Raw genomic sequence first — 23,963 nt, forward strand, 5'->3', positions numbered from 1 at the left:
TATACATAACCTTTAATACCTTACTAATGGGATTAAAGGTAGGTAAGGTAAATAATACTTTTGTATGTCAATGCTTTGTAGTAAATGGGAGTATACCAGTATAATGTACCGACGTATTGGAGTGTGCTTGATTATTTCGACCTCCTATTTTTAGGCTAGCAAGGGAAATATGATCAAAGCCTTTTTCCCTTTGAGGGCTCGTCCGCCATTTGCAATTTAAGCGATAATTATAATCTGAATGTTATCTCTGGGAATTTCAAATTAAAATAAACAACAGGCGAATTTTCGACGAACAGATGTTTGTACTGAGTTGCGGAAGGATCTGTGAGTTCAACGTATGATTATCCCAAGAAAACTCCTACGATTATATGATAAACTAGATTCCCGTGGATTCACCCGCGAGGGCTTAGATTTTTAAAAAATCCCGTGGGAACTCTTTGATTTTCCGGGATAAAAATTAGTATATGTTCGTCCCCTCTGTGTCCTTCATAATTGGTTAAACGGGTGAGATTTTAAACATCCTGTAGGAACTTTTTGATTTTCGGTGCCAAAACTAGTCCATAACAAGCGCAAGTCTTGCAGTAAAAAAAAATCTATTCCCTCGCATTTAAATTTATTTCTAGCCATTCAAAAATACACCTAAAATACTAGATTATCTTGTTTGTGTTCAGTGGCGTGCATAGGCTTTAAAGCCAGGGTAAGCATTGAGGTATGAACTTCAGAGCCTCAATAGCTCAACCGGTAAAGGAGTGGACTGAAAACCGAAAGGTCGACGGTTCAAACCCCGCCCGTTGCACTATTGTCGTACCTACTCCTAGCACAAGCCTGACGCTTATTGAAGAGGAAAGGGGAATATTAGTCATTCTTTTATAAAAAAAAAACTTATTTTCTGGCAGGTCATAATGGAAAATAAGTGTTGGTTTATTACAACTAGGGTAAGCAGTACTTTTATACCTCTATGAGCTGCACGCCACTGTTTGTGTTGTCAATAGAAATCTGACGATCCCAAACACCGCTAATACTATGGAACAACTCTCATTTTCTTTGATCTGTTAATTGGTACTTTAACTCTACCATTCGTATCCATTGTAGTCTACAGTCTGCTCCAGTTATGTAATTTGTACCATTAACCAAACTGCGTCATCAAGTAACTGTGCTTAAGTTCTAACTTCATTAGTATTAAGGTCGTTTCAACAATTATAACGCCTTGGTAAATTAGCTTTATCTCGTTCATCGCTAAAGTGCACCGGAGCCACGTCTCTTAAGATATGCAGTAACTACCTTCCACCAGTTCTCTTTCATTTGCTGTGTCTAGATTACTTGATATAATGTACTTTTGCTTATCACACTTGTTATCTTAAATGCTGGCCCAGTTAAGTTTGTTACTGAAGGCCTTTGCACACGACTACGTTTCCACGCGCGCGAACAAGACGCGACACAATTGCATCCTTTTGCCTTGTGCATATGTTAATAAATCCAGTTTGCATTTTGCATCCGTTCATTCCACTTCCGTTCACCTAGGTGAATATAACTGGGTGAACAAAGTGTAATCAAAAGTAGAAAATTATGTCAACTCCGAATTAAAAGTAATTTTAATATAATCCAGGTGAACAAAACTGAAATAATTCAGTGATTTCAATTGAATATAAAACACGCGTCTACTTCTACTACTGCTCCGCGTGATAATGTCCGATGTCGTCATGTGTAAAGGCACTAATTGGACTAAATCGAGATTGTATCTGTTTGCGTATTTAATTAACTTATCATTAAAATGAAAATTATATTTTATTGTACACCATGTCAGTCGCTAATTAATCAACATACCTAATTACCGTTCTTCATTAATTAATTAGGTGATTGTCATTTCCGTAACCGCAACGTTTCATTAATTAATAATATTATATTACAATTGGAAGGAAATTTGTAGTTTTACATGTATTTTTAACCCCCGACCCAAAAAGAGGGGTTTATAAATTTGACGTATGTATCTGTGTCTGTGGCATCGTAGCTCCTAAACTAATGAACCGATTTTAATTTAATTTTTTTTTAGTTTGAAAGGTGGCTTGATCGAGAGTGTTCTTAGCTATAATCCAAGGAAATCGGTTCATTCACTTGTCGGGGGTGTTATAAATTTTTAATTTACACTTGTTAATGTAGTAGTAGTATAAAACCTTATTGCAGCAGTATGTAGTGTATGACATTATTTTAAGACTTTAATTTCCTCAAATCCTCGTTTCTAATACGCACTGCTAGAATATGGAATGCATGCTCTTCCGGCTTCCATTTTCCTCGCTAGCTATAATATGTACCCATATTCCCCCTTCAAAATAGAGTAGGCACTTTTTAGGTAGGCGTGCTCCGACTCAGGCTGTATCATCTCCTGTTTGGTGTGATTGTAATCAAGCGCAAGCCTATATAGTTAAAAAAAAAAATTGGTTGTCTGTAAAGTCGGTTTACTGACGATAGTTGAACGTGACAACAAAGGCCGATTGTGCTTCTTTGTCGCTCGTTCCGCGCTCTCGCTTGCACTTCAAGCCTTACATGGAACGCCTCAGAGCGAGGTAACGCCGCATGAGTCATGTTTTTTCGTGCGTGCAGCCGGCTCTATCGAATTATAAGAGGTTGTCACGTCAAAAAAAATCCGGTTAGAAACGTTATGGTCATCTAGTTACAATGATATGGTCAATTTATTAGTCACAACTGACCCATAATATTTACCGTAAGCTGTAATTTGTGGACAATGATACTTAAACTAGTACTTTCTTTAATTCGATACCTATTGTGACAATATAAAATGTCGACCAAGCAAGAGAAAGCACGGTCCCTGTTATTATCAATGCTCTAATTGGTACTTACTGAGCGTGGTTCCATCCTCTACAGATATCGAAAGGGTCAATAGCATTGAAAAGTACTAGTTGTCTTAGTTTATGTAATAAATGGCATCAATATCCCGTAAGAGAAACTTATCCTGACTACTGTACAACTGGTTGTTGTCATTCAGTAAATTGGCGCTGGAACTGTGTATAATCCATTATGGACATAGTTATAGTCGCTACCTTTATCAAATTCAAATTATTTTTATTCAATTAAACTTTTTCGAAATGCCGTCCTACCGAGAAGAACCAGCAAGAAACTCGGCGGTTGCTCTTTTCAAATGTACAATTTATAATAATATGCCATACAAGCAATTGCAGCGCCGTGAATTGCTAGAGGGAGTCAAATCCAAACTTTTTGTCATTTACATAATCTTCGATTGTATAATAAGCTTTTGACGTGACAACGTCTTATAATTCGATAGAGCCGGCTGCACGCACGAAAAAACATGACTCATGCGGCGTTACCTCGCTCTGAGGCGTTCCATGTAAGGCTTGAAGTGCAAGCGAGAGCGCGGAACGAGCGACAAAGAAGCACAATCGGCCTTTGTTGTCACGTTCAACTATCGCCAGTAAACCGACTTTACAGACAACCAATTTTTTTTTCAGGAGCATACTTATTTCATATCACTTATTTCATATACATATCATATTTTTATGACGCAACTCTTATTGTAGTTAATGTTACAGAAGTGAAAATGTTCATCACTTCAAATCACGTAGTTAAGAATCAGCTTAGCTTATTATAAACGGTGGCTTTTTTTGCCTAACTTAATTATTGTATTTAAAAAAATGAAGACAAATTCGTATGCTTGTGTGTGTGATTACTTGTGAGAATACTTAGATTAGTATGGGGTTTACGCACCCTGTGACCACAGAACTGATCAATATTTCTTAAGTGTTATAAAGTAAATCGCCCTTGTGATTTGTTAACTAATTGAACTAATTTTCTCTTTCCAGTTCGAGATCACACATCACATCACGTCACGAGGTTAAGGCATTCGAGACATCTCGATGGGTACCTGCCATTACATTCATCTGTGAGTATGCCCCATCATCAAATCCATCAAAATCTTTACAATCATCCATCTTAATCATATCACTTATTGATTTGGCCCTCAAAGCTTTGTCCCTTTAGAGTTCATATTGATTTCTGGCTTATTTTTTAAAACTTTGAACTTGTATTGTGCATGTTCATGATATAATCTCTGCTGTATTATCTATTGTACTTTATATATTTCTCTTGATTAAATTAGCTTTCGAGGATGTATGTAAGTAAAATATTCTATAGTCACACTATCATATTCCATTTAAATATAATAATCACTGATTTAAATTAATATGTAATATTTTTTATGACAGAAGTCTAAATTATGTAAGTCAGTTTGAAATTGTTTGTATGATCATTAGTGTCTTAATTAACTATTAATTCCGTTTTCGTAATTTAATAAATAACTAGAGATTATAAGTAATGCATGGTATTCGTTAATAGGTATGTAAATTAGCAGTTTGCAATGTTGTGGTCACTATTATGATCATAAATAATAATATACGTATTTTACGTAAGTAATTAATGATTGCATATTTTTATAAAAAGCTACTTTTAATCACTCTTGTTATGAGATACGTGTATGAAAGTAACTTTTGTTTTACCCACAGACTTCTAAATATGATTGTAGAAATGGCACCAATGTGGAAATGATTACGCTCTCACATAATATCCTTAACATCTAAGCAATATAAATGAAACTTTAACGCTATGCAAATGAGTCTGTTTTTACAATAACGCGCATTTTGAATTCTGTGGTTTTACCCAATTCTAATAAAACAAAAATGACAAGAAGCTGGGCTCCACGAGCATACATGCTCGGCAAACAAGATTAATATAGAGTATATGCAAAAAAATGCAACTTGCCTTCACATTAGTATTTGCTTCAACTTAAAAACGTTGAGCAATGTACGTATGTATACGTATCCGAAGACCTAATAGTTGGATCTTCACGCAGACCAAATAATAATGCTTTACAAGCAACTTTCATAGAGTATAACTAGGATTGACTTTACGACCACATATTATTCAAATAAGCTTGAATTAAGTTTAATATGTCGAGCAAACACGCACGTGGAGGCCTATAAAATAAATCTGCTCGAATAGTTACGAAATTAAAATTATAGTATTGGGTAGAATTGAACGAGCTTGTGGCAAAGTAGCGAAATTAGCTCTATACATTTATGTAGTAGCACCAACTAACGCGGTTTCAGTTCACGCCAGCGACGTCACTGAAGCTCGCCGTGAAGGACAACCACAAGCCACTGTTCACGGAATGCCTGAATTACAAGCCGACATTGAAAGAAGAACAGCCCATCGGAACTTATGTGTTCACGGTGAGTCGAACTTTTGAACACTTTACGGGCTTATGAAATTTCCGTTGTTTAGGTAGCAATGCAGTTGAAAAGATTAAAGCGCCGCGCCGGCCACACAGGCCGCGTATGTGTCGCGTAAACGTAGACGTAGCGCGTACCATTGCGTGTAATGTATGGAACTGTATGAGACATGTCATGCGTGGCATGAACGTTCGCGTAGACGTAATGCGTGCAGTTATGTCTACGGATTCACGGCTTTAAATGTTTCTCTGGTCTATCTGTAGTAGAGTACTACAATTGTTAATTTTATCAAAATTAGTTCAATTATGTGCCGACTATTTCAGTTTTCTGTTATTTGTATTGTAGTTATTGTTTTTAGTCTTTAAAAATCTATTCTATTTTTTAAAATGCTTATAACTAGATCAATTTTTGATGAATTCTAGTCCCTTGTATATGTTATACGTTCTGAACAAATATTTTCTCTGATATTATGAAAATTGTCTAAAACTGCTTTCGTTGTGAGTTGATTTTTCTATAAAAATGTAAGTGCCAAGATTCATATTTACAATTTATGAGAAATGAAAGTGTCGTGAGGAAACTGGTATAGTTAATGTTATCTCGGAAGAAAATCTAGGACACATGTAACCCACACTGAAGTAACGTAGCCTTTACCGCGTTACTATAGTCATTTAGAAGTTCTCTATATCCCTCTCTCTCTTATAGAAGAGGAGATATCACCTATTAAGATGATAATGATGACAATATATTAATCATAAATGAAATCCACAGGTACACGCAGAAGATCGAGATCCACCGGAAATGGGTGGCACAGTCACGTACAAATTTGTCTCAACTCCTGGTGAGAAAGAGAGGTTCCACGTAGATCCTGAAACAGGAAGAATAACTACAGCCGATGTCAGTATGACTCTATTTTTTTTTAATATTTTGTTACCATTCTTCAATTTTCATTTTTTTATTAAAAATTCATTGATAAATTTTCCTTGAAATAAATTAGTATACGTAGATACAGTAATTTATGTGCATTTGCTTCCATTAAGGATTTGCAGGTAGGTAAACACATTGTAAGTAAAAAAGTATTTTGTGTTCATGAAAATAAAATTGTGCAGATTTTTGACCACGATGAGCCATCTCGTGAAAAAGAAGCGTATATCACAGTTCGAGCGAGTGACAACGGCCAACCTCAGTTAGATGATGCTTGCACTATCAAAATACTCATAGAAGACATCAATGACAACCAGCCGGTCTTCGACAAAGTTGTAAGTAGGATTACAAAACTTTGATACCATCAAATCAATCATGTTAGCAAATTGATACAACATAATATGCGCTCGAATGGAGGTACAGCTCGAAGCACAAACTCATATTTCATTAATAAATCATCAATAATATTGTAAATGCGCTGTAGTACCTTAACAAAGTATAATAGCTGTTAATGTATACTGTACAGAATGTTTTATTAAATATCTAACATGCTTTCGGCTATAATAACCATTGCAACGCAATGTTTTCAAAATTTTCATACATTTGTATTTTGTACTGAATTCTAGGTCTTACACTTCTGGAATTTTCTAATCTATTTCTGTGTTCATACGTTTATTGTAACTAACTTAACATTCGTCCATTAGCCTCAAACCGTGGCGCAGACTTTATTAACACTTGCCTGTTTTTCGAAGGTCTTCCGTGGAGATGTTTGGAAGGTTTGTCCTTAAGAACAGAGAATTTCACAAAATGAGAGACAGAGTTTCGCACACAGATTTCTTAATATTTAAAACACACTTAAATATTGAATTACTAACGATCGACTGTTACCATTGCTTACATGTTAATCTATTTTATATAATCAATTGTCACGTAATTAAGCTATGGTAACAATCAAATTTTTGTATACATTTGAAAAAAGTTACATTTCTCTACTTGCATGTTGCTGCATGTCTGATTTAGGATCGTAAGCCGCCACTCAAGGCGTTATCGGTAATAACTTTGTGTGTATCGTGTGTTTTGATTCACTTTTTTTGCACATTTCTAGTTGGTGTGTTTTCTTTAGCTAGGCCGCTCTTTTTCCCCTAAGCGCATTTTTTCACACAGCACGATTATAATTATTTTGGAAAACTTTCTCTAAGCTTTAGGCATGCTTCGCGTAGAACATGTCAAAGTGAAATAACAACATGTTTAAGCTAACCTTAAGCTAAATATTTAACGTGGTAAACACAACTTTCATAACTTCGTAACATTAAGGAATTTTACCGAATATTGTTATAGACAACGTGAGATGCAACACATAATTTATTTTACTACATAGATATTTTCCCTCCTACTCCTACGTTTTCAATTAAGGTCACATTATCTTTACAGTGTTGTATTTACTGTGTCGATTATAGTCTAAATATTTACATATTATTTTTTCGTGCAGTCATATTCGGAGTCAGTCCCACAAGATTTGCCAAGCGGACGTGAGGTGATGAGGATATCAGCCACAGACATAGACGATGGGAACAACTCCATCGTGAGCTACAGCCTTGATTCCAATTCTCCAGATCAGGCGTACTTTTATATCGATCCAGACAACGGGGTCATATTTTTAAACAAAACGATTGATGTAAGTTGCTGTTTACATTTATTAATGAATACCTTTGTCATTATCTAATAGTCAAAATTCATCAGATTTAAGTAGTGCTTCATTCGTTATCTTTTCCGTATACTATTTCTAGTCATTATTTACCGAAGACGTTTTTATCCTATAAGTCAATAAAAAGTTATAAGTTCCCAAATTGATAAACTATACTCGCAAACTCTTAAACATAAATTACAGGGATATAACACTACTTGCAGAACCGTATTAATTTTAAAGTGATATTTCCACCCTGAATTATAAACTTCGTACTAATTTCTTTGTAAATTTATGCAGAAAGTCCCAGGCTACAAATTCAAGTTGAGCGCGATAGTAAATGACAAGGGTGATCCGCCGCAACAAAGTTCGATTACTTTAGACATCCAAGTCGTCGAGTCTAACAAGAAAAGCCCGTCTTTTATAGAAGTACCCGATCAACCGATAAGATTAAAAGAAAATTACGCAGACTTCACTTCTCCCATAGCTACCATAAGGGCGATGTAAGTATTCGAATTCAATTTAGTCTGAACAAAATTAGGTATTATCAAAGAATGCTTAAAAGATCAATTCCAGACTTTAATGGAATCTTTTGAATTAATTTTTCAGAATAAATTGTGCTAATTTTATGTGCATATTATATAATATGCTATCATTGAATCTACCTTCACTTGATCGTTTACAGCTGAGAAAGAATTCTAGAAATTTTTCAATGGTTTGAAAATTAATTTACCTTTAATTATAATTCTCATTTTTTAGATCCAACATACCAGAGGAGAAGAAATTACAATTTGAGCTAGTTATGGGCCAGACTGAACAAACAAATAAATGGCACACGTTCGTTTTAGAACCTGAAGCCGATTCAGCCTATATCAAACTTGGTAACCATTTGGACTATGAAAAAATTACAGACTACACCTTAACTGTTAGGATACAGGTAATATGCTACAAAAATAAATAATGTTAAGTAACTAGTCATCCAGATTTAAGCCACGCCTTTCGTGTTCAGTCCAACCAGACGTAGTATACTATGATCAGATAAGCATCCGACGCAATTATTGGGTGCATATCGTGTGATTTCCGTCAAAAGTATGTTACGAGCATTAGTAAACTAAAACAAAGATAGATAAAGATAACTGAGTTATTAACGAACGATTTGTATTTTCAGAACAACTACAAATTAGCAGCTGAAACCATAATCCAAATAGAAGTTGAAGATGTCAATGACAACATTCCAATCTTTAGTGAAATTAGATCCGGTAGTGTTTTAGAAAATGAACCACCAGGAACGCCCGTGATGCAAGTCAGAGCATTTGACGCTGATGGTACATCAGCTAACAACCAAATAACATACGAACTAGGAGACCCTTCCGATCCTTTCGCTATAGATAGCATAACAGGGAACATAACAACACTTAAAATGTTTGATAGAGAAGAGAGGAGTTTTTATAACATAAAGATTATCGCAACAGATAATTCTGAATCGGCTCTTATTCCGGGAAAACATAACGCAGGCCAGCAAGTGTTCCTTATAGAAATCGCTGATAAAAATGATAATCCACCTCATTTTACGCAAGATACGTATGTAGCTGAATCTATTGCTGAGAATGCGAACATCAACGAGCTCGTTACACAAGTGACTGCTTTAGATATTGATACAGGTAACAATATTTTTAAATGGACTATATTTTAAGTAATTTAATTAGTTAATTTTTTTTTTTTTAATTATTAGAATAAAAGTTTATCCATCATTAGTTTTTTCTCGCAACCTCGTACACGCGGATTTGTTTTTTTTTTTTTTTTTTATTAAAGATCCCGTTAGAATTCACGTAAAGGAATATTTTAGTGGAAGTCTACGATATGGAGAAAACATACGTGCAAAGTCTCAAGTTTCTAGACCTAGTGATCGAGCTGTACATTGATTTACAACTATGAACTTTGTATGATTTCAGATGATCATAAAAACTTATGATTTAAAAAAAATTGGTTGTCTGTAAAGTCGGTTTACTGACGATAGTTGAACGTGACGACAAAGGCCGATTGTGCTTCTTTGTCGCTCGTTCCTCGCTCTCGCTTGCACTTCAAGCCTTACATGGAACGCCTCAGAGCGAGGTAACGCCGCATGAGTCATGTTTTTTCGTGCGTGCAGCCGGCTCTATCGAATTATAAGACGTTGTCACGTCAGTATGCCTTTGTGTGGTTCATTTTAATAAAAGACATTTTTTCATATTGTATACGCAATTTTACAAATACTATTTCAAAGGTAAATGTGTTTACTTTAAATTTTTAATTCTTTTGTTTTAGCATCCGTGGTGACATACAGCATCGTAGCCGGCAATACCTACGACGCATTCGTAATCAGAAACTTCACGGGTGAAATCCGAGTCAACAACGAGTTAGACTACGAAAACATCACTAGCTACAGCTTAGACGTCCGAGCTTTCGATGGACTTTACGAAGACTATGCCAAAGTTCTCATCAAGATTGAAAACTTGAACGACAACCCACCTGTCTTCTTGGCTAACTATACTAAGACGATTGAAGAGGAGAAGTTGTATGAAGGGTGCATTGTTAAGGTAGGGGAAAATAATATTTAGTCTCTCCCTCTGTCGTGTCTGTCAAGAAAGCCTATAGAATTCCCGTTGACCTAGTGTCATGTGAACGTAGTTAGGTCTTATAGCACAAGTAATAACTTTTGATTAATCGTGCAAAATGTCGGAAAAAATACCCGAGTACGGAACCCTCGACGCGCGAGTCTGACTCGCACTTGGCCGGTTTTTTTTTCTGCTAATGTTACTTTCTATCACCAGGTGGAAGCCTACGACCCAGATCTTGACAGAAACGAGCCTCAGAACATAGTATACTCGCTAGTCAAGCATGAACAGAAGGAATTCCTGCAAATTGACAACGACGGTTGTCTCCGCCTCACTAAGCCTTTAGACAGAGATCAGCCGAGCGGTTTCACTAGATGGCAGATTCTGATCATGGCTGCTGACCACGGGGGCAGGCTGGGGTCTGACAGCTTGAGGTCCACAACTGAAGTCATATTGGAGCTCACGGACATCAATGATAACGCGCCTTTTTTGACCAATGTAAGTATTTTTAATTTATATTTCACCCCATGAAAGAAAACCATGCGTCTATTTTATAAAGTAAACCCCTTTACCCAACAATTGATCTAGAATCATGAATGTAATAACAATATTATAAAAGACATAGCAATGTTATAAAAGACTTAGTTGGTTTTTATTGGTGACTAGTGCAAAAGTTTAATTTAGAAGTGGTAATGTTTAAGTTAATAAGATTTTCCTAAACCGTGTAAGATGATATCACTACTAAAATATACGGAGTCATGTAGAAAAGGGTAGTAACCCAAAAGGCGGTTATTGTACTATTAACGTTGTATTAAACGTTTTTCAATATGGCATGGGGAAAAAATCGTTTGTCGAATGGTGACACGGTGGTTGACATTTTTGTACTAGCTTTTCTGGTTTACCTACCTACTTGTAAAACGCAATAGTTAGTAATAAATTTCCATTGTAAAAAACAGGTGAACCTAAAAAATATAACTGGTTGGAAACATTTAAGTTCGCTGAAGGATGTAAAACAAACTAATTGGAAAACTCTTTTACGAGAACAGACGGACGAACTTAAACATCTCTTTCCCAATAATGAAAAGCTTTTGCCAGACAAAGCGCGACGACAAAAAGTGCAATAAAATTGTTACGATATGCTATTTGCAATATGCAAAATCTCACACACGCTCCGTATTGTAAACGCCTAGGTGTTATTTTTAGTTTTCGTATTTTGATGATAATTAAAACAAAATAATAGATGTCACGATAGAATTTGAATATATAATATCCTAGTTGATGCCCGCGACTTCGTTGGCGTGGATTTACGTTTTTCAAAATCCCGCGGGAACTCTTTGATTTTCCGGGATGAAAAGTAACCTATGTGTTAATCTAGGGTATAATCTATCTCCATTCCCATCCTAATCCGTTCAGCCGTTTTTGCGTGATTGAGTAACAAACATCCAAAAATCCACCCTTTCACATATATAATATTAGTAGGTAGGATTAGGATTCATTATATTTTCTAGGCCTGTGGTTTTTCCACAATGTGTTCAACAATTGCTTCGTTGTCTAGAAAAACGAACACAAAGTTGGGCCTTTTTTGATCAAAAAATACAAATCTTTGAGGCCGTGTAACTTTAAAACTTTAAAATCTAGGAAACCACAGGCACAGATATTAGTTTCTAAATAGACTTCGGTTGCTTAATATTCAAATGAAAATCAAACTACGATTGTATGCATTAAGTGACGGAGTGACTCCTGTTAAAACAAGTTCTTTGTGCTACAAAAGGAGTCGTTTGAAAACAATCCCGCGTTGTGCCCGACCACACCTTTAAACTCTTTTTTTTTATATAACGATACAAATAATTACCGATCTTAAATCTTAGGAAGGCGAACATGCAATTTTGTTATATAATCCTTATATAACCCATTCGGTTCGCTTTATAGACCATTTTAAAGGAATTGCTGTCGATAAATTGAAATTGAGCCATCAGGAGGAACATTTTTGTGGAAACCGTCTGTTTCCTTTAAATGGTACGCTGAGTTTTTTTAGAAATTCATTGAGTAATAACTCTATTTAAAACCACTTTACTATAATCGATAACCCTAGAAATGCAAAAGTGTCTAATGTCTGTTGTTATTTTTTCACGCCCGTCCAATTAATCGATTTTGACGAAAGGTACAGAAAAAGCTTGTGTCCCGGAAACGCACATAGGCTACTTTTTACCTCGCAAAATCAAAATTTCCACCATCCCAACTCTAAATCGTTGAGTTCAAGTGGTTTTTAAGATCGAGGGTTCTACAATGACTTTGTGAGACGGTTGAAATTTTCAAAAATAACAAACCTTAAATAGTATTTTTCTTAATTTTGAAAGAACCTTAAGGGTTAAAATGTATTAAAAATAAATAAAAGTTAAGACTTTCTTATAAAATAAATTGAAAACGAAATAAGACAGGTCGAAAGAAATTCAAACACTTTGGGTACCTAATCTAATAAAAACTTTAATATAAATTTTATTTGCGAAAGGACCTTTGTACTTTTTATACTTTTTAACCTTCACTTTGTAGGAGTATATGACGGCCTCCCAGGCGCAGTGGTAAAGTGCTGTGGTCTTATTAGCGGGAGGTACCGGGTGCGATTTCCGGCAGGGGATTGGAATTTTATAATTTCTAAATTTCTACTGGCAAAGCCGTGTCGCCAAACGATTTAGTGTTACGGTACGATGCCGTGTAGAAACCAAAGGAGTGTGGGTTTAATGAAAACTGCCATACCCCTTCCAGGTTAGTCCGCTTCCATCTTAGACTGCCTCATCACTTACCACCAGGTGAGATTGCGGTCAAGGGCTAACTTCTATCTGAATTATAAAAATATATGTCAATGTAGGTTGCATTTGATTTCTTTTCATTAGTGATATATAATGTACTATGCCTTTCATACAATAAATTGAAGACCAAACACGAAAGGTAGGTAAGAGAAAGTAAACGCCCGCAATTCTACACCAGTATCTCGTATACCATTTCGAATGCTCTCGAATGTCTTGATTAAAAACGATTGTTTCTGAGAACGCCTTTGTTTGGATCTGGAGTGGGTATTATTTTTATTTCAACGGAATTTCAGTTTATATTTCTCTTTTTCTCTTCGGTGTAATTTTAGCGCCTTCTGTCAAATTATTGTTGGTGCTAGTTCGCAAAATTAATTGAGTTCGTCCTTTTATTTTTACTCGATTTTTCATTCCCGATCTTTGCACTGTATACCTATTTGTCTGTTCCTTCCATTACTCCTGAACTACTCATTAGATATTGGGTCTACGGACGGTCTCCATTTGACTGCAAGCTGACTGCATAGTTACAGTTTGGATGTGGTTGACACAACTGCATCGCAATTGCCGACCGATTTAGTGCCAATACTAAAACTGCACGAAGAATGCGCGTGGACTGCGCAGTCAGTCAACAGTTTTATTGCAATACTAGCTGACGCTCGCGACTTCGTCCGCGTGGATTTAGGTTTTTCGAAATCCCGTAGGAACTCTTTGGTTTTCCGGGATAAAAAGTAGCCTATGTGCTAATCCAGGATATTGTCTATCTCCATTCCAAATTTCAGCCAAATCCGTCTGGTAGTTTTTGCGTGAAGGAGTAACAAACATACACACACACACACACACATATACAAACTTTCGCCTTTATAATATTAGTGTGATTGACATAACTACATCGAAACTGCCGACTGACAGCCACGTGCAGTTCTAAATTCTAATACACGCAAGCCGCACATAGTGTAAAGTGCATGCGGACTGCGTCTGCCTTGAAACTTTGATCAATGAATGAAATGAGATTTCGTCCTTAGTGTTCTGCGAAATATGTATTTAGTCCCTTTCCCTGAGGAAGTAGGACTTTACTCAGCCGTGACTTGAATTAATAGGCACTGCTTTCTAATAATTTTGTAAGTTAATGCATAAACATTTGTTTGGATTTGTAGTCAATATTTTATTGTCACTATACCTAGGTATCTCTGTGTCTTTCTTATGTTGTCAATCTCTTAACTAAACTAAAATGGCAGAAATGTATTGCTATCCCCTTCATAATGCTCCCTGCGGAAAAGGATAGTCATAGATTTAGATGTATTAATTTAATTTAGCTGTCTGTCTAGTGGGAGGCTTCGGCCGTAGCTAATTACACTCTCTATCGGCAAAGTGATTTAGCGTTCCGGTATGATGCCCTGTAAAAACTGATGAGGGTTTAATGAAACTCTCATACGTCTTCTAAGTTAGCCCGCAACTATTTTAGACTGCATCACCACTTACCATCAGGTGAGATTGTAGTCAAGGGCTAACTTGTATCAGAGTAAAAAAAAGCTTAGAGATGGTGTACAACCATAGCGAAAAATCGTAGGTCTATGTGTACAACAGAATTAGCCAGATTGACCAATACCCACAAGTCCCATAACATGGCTAATAATTTCTCTTCGGAGATATTGTTGGCTATGGCTAATGACCTGGCAGGGGGGGAGGTTTCTCCGCGTGTCCCTCTGACTAGCAGAGGGCACAGTGGACGAAGCGTAGGACGGGACACGGGCGACGTGCGCGTCCCAGGGTCGGGGGACGCACTTCGTTGGTGCGTCCCGGAGGTGGCGGGGACCGAGCAGGTCCCCAGTGGAGGGTCTGCCTCGGCAGACGTCGCTGACTGGGTTGCGGTGTTTGCTTCGGCCGTTCCCGTGACCCAGTCGCCAGGCGACGCGCAGTAGCGCCGCTGGGGTTTAGTGGGTATTCCGGTCGCCTCTCGGCCGGCGAGTCCCACATACCCTCCCTCCGGGGGGGATGCGTAAATGCATTCCCCAGCGTCAACAAAAAAAAAAAATACCCACAAGTCCCACATACTTGTATTTTTTTTTCTCTGTGATCGTTTAAATATCTTATTATTTTGCCACTAATATTTGTTCCATAGGTATACCACCTCACGGGCAAATGTATTTTGTTATTTATACGCTGTATTAGAGCAGCGTTATTGCTTGTCTATCAAAAATCCCTTTGACGAGGGTACAATTAGGTACTGTGGATCCAAAACTAATATCTCAATATACATAATACCTCTATAGTTTTGGGTTGTAATTTTTAGTGTACATTTCAACTACTGCCGTAGAATATTTTTATCTGAACTTCATGACTAAGAATCTTTTCATGACTGAAAAGTTCCTTTTGTCTTAAATGAAGTTTTCCGTGCCTGCTACTTAGAACACTGTGTCAATAAGTTATTTCGCAATTGCCTTAACAGGGCTCTCTCCGTCACTTACTCCATACAATCGTAGTTCCAATTTCATTTGAATATTAAGCAACCAAAGTCTGGAACAGAAATCTGGAAAACCACAGGCATAGATATTAGTTTCTAGAATATGTCTGCAAAATTTCATGGACTTTGGTTGCTTAATATTCAAATGAAATTGGAACTACGTTTGTATGGAGCGAGTGACGGAGAGAGCCCAGTTAACGCAAAATCTGACAGTATTATCTAACAATTAGTACTAGGTTTTAATGTTTTAGTGAAAGTAATAAGTTGGTTAAGTTTGTTGTTAAATCTTTATAATTTCGTCCCATCCGTCTGATGTCACATCTGTGTCCGCAAAAAATGATATGTATCTTTATAATCCCAGTGTAGACAAGTGTAAATTAAAAATTTATAACACCCCCGACAAGCGAAGGTTACAGTAACTAGAAAAGGGCTGATAACTTTCAAACAGCTGAACCGATTTTCTTGGATTATAGCTAAGAAAACTCTCGATCAAGACACATTTCAAACAAAAAAAAAACTAAATTAAAATCGGTTCATTACTTTAGGAGCTAAGATGCCACAGACAGATACACACGCCAACTAATAACCCTCTTTTTGGGTCGGTGGTTAAAAATACGAATTCAAACTAATATGAAACCATGTTTTATTTACTGCAATTCCTAACAAGGGAACGGCAACACCTTATAAATAAATCCTCTTACGTTCCTGTCTGTCTTCACGTGGAGCTTAGATGTGTTGTTTGCCTCGACAACAATACAAATTCCATCTATATGGTTATACGTTTTAGCGCGTTATTATTATCTCCTCTTACGATTAAACGTTCAGTCGTTACAGTGTCTGCTATTTTTAGGGAACTTCCGTACTCAAAAAGAAAAAAGGGAACCCCTTAAAGGATCACTTTATTGTCTGTCCGTCGTGTCTGTCTAGAAAACCTATAGGATACTTCCCGTTGACCTAGGATCATGTTTGGCTGGTAGTCTTATAGCACAAGTAAAGGAATAAATCCGAAAACCCTGAAAAAACATTACAAAAAAATGGGCTGTGAAAAGGTAACAGACAGCCACATTTTGATCATTAGACCTAACCGATGTTTGAAAAGTTTCAGGCAGTGCGTTTTTGTGACCAACTATTATTGTCATCATCATATAATATTTAATTCCCATAGAGATTTCGACATACGTAAGCTTACCCGAAATCAAAATCAAAAATATTGAAAGTGCCTTCGTTCCCCACTTATAAGTTTCCTTTTAGGTAAAATCACTTGGGACATACCCACTTGTCAATTTTTCATGCAAATAGACCTTCGTATGGGCTCGCTATTTTCATTTTGTATCCGTATCCCACTGTAACCGGAATCAGATTACCTTAATGCCCATTTTTTTTCTGTATTTATTAAATGGAAATCGTTGATGCATCGGAATGATTCCCAAATGCTTGAATTTTATTCAAGTTCGATAACTACTTAGATACACTAGACAAAGCTAGTTTAACCTAACATTTAAGTTAGACTGAGTTTGAAGCTTTTCAGACCAGGATGGGTTTGGAACGCTGATCTCGTAAAAATTGTTACATCACGTCACTTCAATAAAAATATTTTTTGCCATCCAATGTTAATTGAGATCCTAGTTGAATAAAAATAATTTAACTACATTTATTCCGCGTTATATTAAAACTGACTAATCATAAAATCATAAAAATATAAGCTGAGATATTTATCCACGCATAGTAATGTATGCGTGGATTAATCTAAGTAATTTAATACTGCACTTGTTCGTTGTTGTTCAAAACAAGTGCGAGCGTAAAAAATAGCAAGTAAATAGCAAGCGAAAGTAAAAAAAGGAAGGCGGAATTCTCACAAAAGGATAAAAACGATGTTAATCTATATGTAGATAGATAGATAGATAGATAAAAACACACAAAACATGAAATAATACACAAAAGGAAGAAACAGAAAAAAAAACTAAAAGCAATTAAATGCAAAGGCAGCCTCAGAGCAATCTTGCTCTGAGGCTGCCTTTGCTCAGAGCAATCACCTTTGGTGAAAGTAGAAACTACATAGGTGTGTTGGATAGTACTAACACGCAATGAATATTAATATATGTGCCTTATACAATTTTAATCCACAGACGCAGCCAGTAATATGGTACGAGAACGAACCACCGGGCCAGGTTGTGATTCTCACGGCTAAAGACTACGACTCCGCTGAAAACGGCCCGCCCTTTACCTTCGCACTCAACGAGTCCGTGAGCTTCGATATCCGATCCAAGTTCCACATACAAGGTAATTCAATTAGACGTTTTTTACCCGACTACGGCCAAAAGGAAGGTTTATGATTTTAGCAGTCTATCGGCACTCGGGATTTTAATTTTTTTTTTTTTTTTTTTTTTTTTTTATTATTAAACTTATAGCTTCGATAGCTCAACGGCCCGTTGCACTATTGTCGTACCCACTCCTGACACAAGCTTGACGCTTATTTGGAGGGGAAAGGGGAGTATTAGTCACGACTAGCATGGCTAATATTCTTTAAAAAAAAACTTATAGAATATACAGGGCATTTTTGTTACATTCAGTGCCACAAAAACAACAGTCGGTTTTACCGGGCACTGCGTTAACTTTATTATAGCTATATACAATAAGAATAAAAGTATAGAAACCAGCATAATGACATGGTAACATAATACTTAATCTAGCGGGTAGGTAAAACAATGTGCAACTCGACGTGTAACATCATGAACATCGCTGCTAGCGAAATCTTTTGTTTGTCCATGGCCAAATGAAAGAGTTTTCACTTTTCCGATTATATTTTTATTCCAATCTACTGCCTTATATTCGAAATCATCAGGTGCTTTGAATTTTTCTGCAGTTACGACCTGATACCTATTGGCATTATCATTTTTCATCAGTAGTTTCAAATAGGACAATAAATGTTGAAACTTCAAAATGTTTTAAAGGATATTTATAGTTTTACTAGAGGATGCCCGCGGCTACGCCCGCGTGGATTTCGGTTTTTATAAAATCCCATAGGAACTCTTTGATTTTCCGGGATAAAAAGTAGCCTATGTCCTTCCCCGGGATGTATCCCATGTCTGTACCTTTCATTAAAATCGGTTCAGCGGTTGGGCCGTGAAAACGTAGCAGACAGACAGACAGACACAGACAGACAGACACAGACAGACAGACACAGACAGACAGACGGACAGACAGACACACTTTCGCATTTATAATATCAGTATGGATATAGCAAAAAAAAGGGCACTGTTGTCAATTTCTCAAACGTGCTATTAACTAAAACTTGATTCCGATGACCGAACCAAATTCAACTTTCAATGTAAAGCCAATTAGCACTTTTTACGTTTTATTTGAAAACGTTGGCAAGCAAGAGAACCTGAGATTATCAGATGTTAAAGTTCCCAAATGTGCTATAAACATCGGATACGATAATTAACTAATCTTCCCCGCTGCTAAAATGGTCTTTACCTTTGTGCTCGGTGAATTGCCCGGCTCGATATTCGATATCCTGGTAATGCAATTGGGAGTTTTTACATCCTCATTTTTGAAGTCAAAGGGCATGAACTGTCAGATGTCTTGGTTCCCAAGCGTGGTTTAAACAACGGGTTTAATTGCCGATATCCTTTGCTGTAGCCAATGAGTAAATTTGATTAATAATTATCCCGTAATCGATTTTAGGCCACGGAATATTAATTGGATTTTAACATAGACTGTGTATTAATTGACTGGATCCATGAAATAATCTTTGAGGAGAACAAGCGATTCAAGTAGGTAGTAGGTATAAAATACGTTTCGTTTAAGCACAGTGTTTAAGGCTATAGGGACTAGGAACCAATCTAGCTAATAAATTCTGCGAGCGTAAAAACGTGCAAGGGAACTTTTTCTGCGCAGAGATGCGGTACTTCCTACATTTCAGTATGTCATGTTGTTGAAGAAACAAGAAACACATCACACTAATATTATAAGAGCGAAAGTTTGTGTGCGTGTGTGTGTATGTGTGTGTGTGTGTGTGTGTGTGTGTGTGTGTGTGTGTGTGTGTGTGTGTGTGTGTGTGTGTGTGTGTGTGTGTGTGTGTGTGTGTGTGTGTGTGTGTGTGTGTTTGTTACTCTTGCACGTAAGGACTACCCGAATCCCGAGGGAACTCTTTGATTTTCTGGGATAAAAAGAACCCTATATCCGTCTTCGGGATATAAGCTAACCCTGTACCAAATTTTGTCAGAATCGGTTAAACTGTTAGGCCGTAAAAAAGTAGCAGACAGACAGCCAGAGAGACAAACAGACAGACACACTTTCGCATTTATAATATTAGTATGGATTATTAAAACGTCGGTGTAAGGGTATCCTGCCAGGTTTCTTCCTAGCCTTAAGGGCAAAATATAACGAATACCATCACGCTAAATAGCGACAATGAGCCTTTCTTTCGAGAACACAGATTTCTGTAGGTGATACATTCATTCTCCGATATCAGATCCAATTCTTGCACGTTGTTACCACAGCGATCATAATTTGTTACTCAATCGGTATAACTCCTGATTTATCTTGGAAAAAAGATTATATTGGAAAAAGATGGTAGACGATAATACGAATTTATGTATAATCTATGCCTACCAATAAGCCGTAACACATAAATCACTGAAAAGACGTTTTTACGAGCTCCCCGGAGATGGAAAACATCGCGGTGGAATCGGCATGTCTAAGAGGAAATTTTAAGACAGTTATTTACCCTTCAACCTTCGCATTCTTTTCATAAACAAAGATTCCGTAAATCAAAAAGAAGGAAGCGGAAGAAAGAAGGCGGAAAGGAGAAAGGGGGCTATTTCAATTTTTAAAAAAATAATTTGCTTATCTTTCTATTGACAAATATAAGATATTGGAATCCAAATCAGAGTAGACGAAAAAGTTCTTAAATCACAATTAATACCAAGTCTTTTCATAACGTCCTTTATCGAATAAAACCGTATTTTTCTAGTTAAAGTTCGATTGATTTTGCTAAATTGTCCCAATAAATTGCATCAACGCGCAACGCCCAAACCGTTTTACGTGATTACGAAAAATCATTTCAGCGTCGAGGATGTTTTGATTGTAAAGGATTTCCCTTCAAAAGATCGTTTTATGCAATTTGAATAACCGTATTACAAGCTTCCTCGAGCACCTCTCAATGTACCCTCAATCTCAACAACGCGGAATTTTAAGGAGGCTCCAAAATCGAGTTTTCGATCAATTAATGTAGTTAAAATGCAATAAATGGCGCTCCAAGCCGAACTCGTAACTTTGTTTTGGAGTGCCAATTCAATTTTAGCCGTTTCCCCATTCAACTTCGCGTGTTGATAATTGTAACTCGTGTCTACGGAAATTATTTACTACCAAACTGGTACAAACTTTTTCGTTTAAGTAGGTCTTCTTACTTTCTTCAAGTGTTTTGAGTCTTGTGGAACTTTTAATTCGTGTGTGTTCATTTCGGTCTTGTGAGCATTAAGACAGCTATTACGGTTGGTATTTACAACTTGTGTGTTCGTTACTTGGAAATGAAATTTCCACGGAGATATTCGCTACGCCAAATTATGTTAAGTCCTTGAATATCTTTACTTAGTTAAACGGGGTTAAAATTTGTTACGGGTATTAAAAGCTGTGTGTTCTTCGAATTGTTTAGTGTGTTCTTCAAATTTTTCATCTTTCTAATCAATTGATACCTTTACAGGCAGGTATTACTTTTTAAATAAAGTCAAACTTCTTGGACTTAATATTTTCCCTCTAAGTCCGCCTTCTGGCATATTCTAGTCCACTTGTCTGTCTATTGGTCATCAATTAGCTCTAAAATCTGCGATCGTGATGTGTAGTTTCAGCTTCAAAGACAGCCATTTTGAGGCATCTATTACAGATACAATTTTTCAATCAGCAACGAGAAATACTTTTAGATAAAAACATTACAAATTGTACTAAAATTAACTGGGAAGATTTTGAGCAAGCCTCAGCATCATTTCTTTTAAGAAGCAATCATAATAAACTCGTATTTCCTTTACAGGCAACATTTTATCTACTCTCGTCTCATTCGATCGGGAGCAACGCAAGGAATACAAGATTCCCGTGGCCATCACTGACTCAGGCACTCCTCGGTTGACAGGCGTCTCCATCCTTCACGTGGTCATTGGTGACAGGAACGACAATCCTATGGGACCTGGCCACAGCGACATATTTGTCTACAACTACAAGGTATTTTTTATTATTTCTTTCACTATTATGATTCCTCCCTATCATTCTGGTGTCCTATAGATATCTAAAACACAGTCACCGTCAAAAAATTCGCCAAAAAACGAGGCAATATTTAAAAACTAATGTTTCTATAGAAGAATGCTACGGAAGATTAAGGTAGTCAGTCAGTTTTTAGTTTGGTCCTCGTAGCAAACTGTTTTATAAACATCAGTTTTTCTAACATGACATATTTTGGCGATAACTTTTAAATTATTTTGAGCAATTAACCGTTTTTTAGGTACCTATAAGATGGCAGCATTAATCACTTAATGAAAGAATTCTCTTGAGATAATAATGTTGTAGGCAACTAGGTACATTCGTATTTTACTATAGTGATATATATACAAAATGTACGAGTTAATTGAATTTTACGATACGTTACGATGATCTAACAATAAATAATTATATTATGTAAAACAATACTTTCCTGTAGAGTGCAGAGGTATTGTAGATATTTGACATATTTACCGATATAGAAAGGAATGGGAGAAACGGAAAACGTAATAAAATATTGTCAGATTATTTATCGTTCTGCTAAAAATTTGAGTATTTATTATATGTATTTATACAATGTACAAAAATGATATTTGATGTTTTAGGAATTACTAGAACAAAAAAATACTGACAAATTTCATAGACCATCCAGTACAATACTTCAGTCAAGTACATCATAACTCATATAAATATTATAGGCTCCGTATCCATACATTTGAACAATATAAATAACTAAGCGAATTTGTTCGTTTGGGTTCAGTGAATTACAAATGAATGTGGGTTAGAACAAAAATATCTTAGTATTATCAAGAGGAAACTGTAATATATTCTGAAACGTATGGATTCTCTTTGTGGAATATTTAAATGCCTACGCAAAGAGTAGGTAATGTTCTGGAAACTTGTTCAGTTTCTAGATAAAAGTATTATATCTGACAAGTGTATCATATTGTGTGTATCAATATTATATATACTACAAGAACAAATATTTCCCAAATTACTATTATATTATTAACAGTGACTTGCAAGAAAATGTGTACTATGTATCAGTAATATTTTTCTGAAATATTAAAATGTCTAGGGAATAGTGTTAGTCTAACTTTTAAATATTGCGTGTTATTACTATTAAATATTGAATTATATTTGTATTATTTCCCAAAATACAATATATCATTCACCAATATAATTCATATCACATAGACAAGGTTAATGCTTGTCTTAGTTATTATGTTCTCCGTGAAATGTAATAAATATTCAGAATGTTTAGACAACTTGTTCTTGACGATAAGTAATGTGTTTGGTGATTGGTAATTTATTTGCATTGCCTAAAATAATATTTTTTGATAGGTATATTACTATATTATTTGCCAAATGTCTTAAGAAATGTTTGAAATTCTTGACAAGCAATATTTTTGGATAAATATTTAATATTTAAGGAATGATCGTTGAAAAAATATTTCAGACCCGTTGAGAAATATTTGGAAAACTATTTATTATGAAGGTCTGAATAAAATATTTTTGGACATTTTTTTTTTTTGCGGAGCTATATAATATTAATTAACATTATTGTATATTTCTTTCAAAATGCTATCAGACGGAAACGTACTTCAATGAAATGTACAGCTGGAGATATTACGTAAGTACAAACAAATTGGCGATTGATTTTGTGCTACCATGGTAAGCTAGTTAAAATGGTCTAATGGATATTGATGATTGTGCAGATTAGATGGGTCTGCATTGTTTTGGTATAAAATGTACGTTTTTTTACAATTCTGTTCGATTTGATTTAGCTGTTGAGTACATGGGACATATAGACGTTGAAAGGATCGCAATGAAACAGAACGCTTCAAATAACTATTCAATGTTATTAATCACATGGTCGTTTCTTTGAAATATTATGTTGGCTATGCAGTGATTTCGCAAAACTTATCTGGCTATCTGTGGCTAGGCCTCGAGAGTGATATTAATTTATTAATACTTAGTTTATACTTA

General features: G+C 36.0%; 1 protein-coding gene across 2 annotated transcripts in view; it reads left to right on the forward strand.

The window, feature by feature from the left end:
* Positions 1-23,963, forward strand: part of LOC123877083 (DE-cadherin) — a 285,461-nt gene that overhangs the window by 223,605 nt on the left and 37,893 nt on the right. The window contains exons 2-13 of one of the 2 annotated variants that reach the window (XM_045923593.1): positions 3,834-3,913; positions 5,136-5,258; positions 6,027-6,152; positions 6,365-6,514; positions 7,669-7,854; positions 8,164-8,366; positions 8,623-8,800; positions 9,032-9,524; positions 10,168-10,439; positions 10,674-10,955; positions 17,849-18,002; positions 21,754-21,941. In XM_045923593.1, coding sequence (XP_045779549.1) covers positions 3,834-3,913; positions 5,136-5,258; positions 6,027-6,152; positions 6,365-6,514; positions 7,669-7,854; positions 8,164-8,366; positions 8,623-8,800; positions 9,032-9,524; positions 10,168-10,439; positions 10,674-10,955; positions 17,849-18,002; positions 21,754-21,941 — 2,435 coding nt within the window. Of the gene's footprint in view, positions 1-3,833; positions 3,914-5,135; positions 5,259-6,026; positions 6,153-6,364; positions 6,515-6,937; positions 6,956-7,668; positions 7,855-8,163; positions 8,367-8,622; positions 8,801-9,031; positions 9,525-10,167; positions 10,440-10,673; positions 10,956-17,848; positions 18,003-21,753; positions 21,942-23,963 lie in introns of those variants that run through there. The other variant, XM_045923594.1, reaches the window with a different exon arrangement.

Source organism: Maniola jurtina, chromosome 22, assembly GCF_905333055.1.
Source record: "Maniola jurtina chromosome 22, ilManJurt1.1, whole genome shotgun sequence".
NCBI classification, from domain to species: domain Eukaryota; kingdom Metazoa; phylum Arthropoda; class Insecta; order Lepidoptera; family Nymphalidae; genus Maniola; species Maniola jurtina.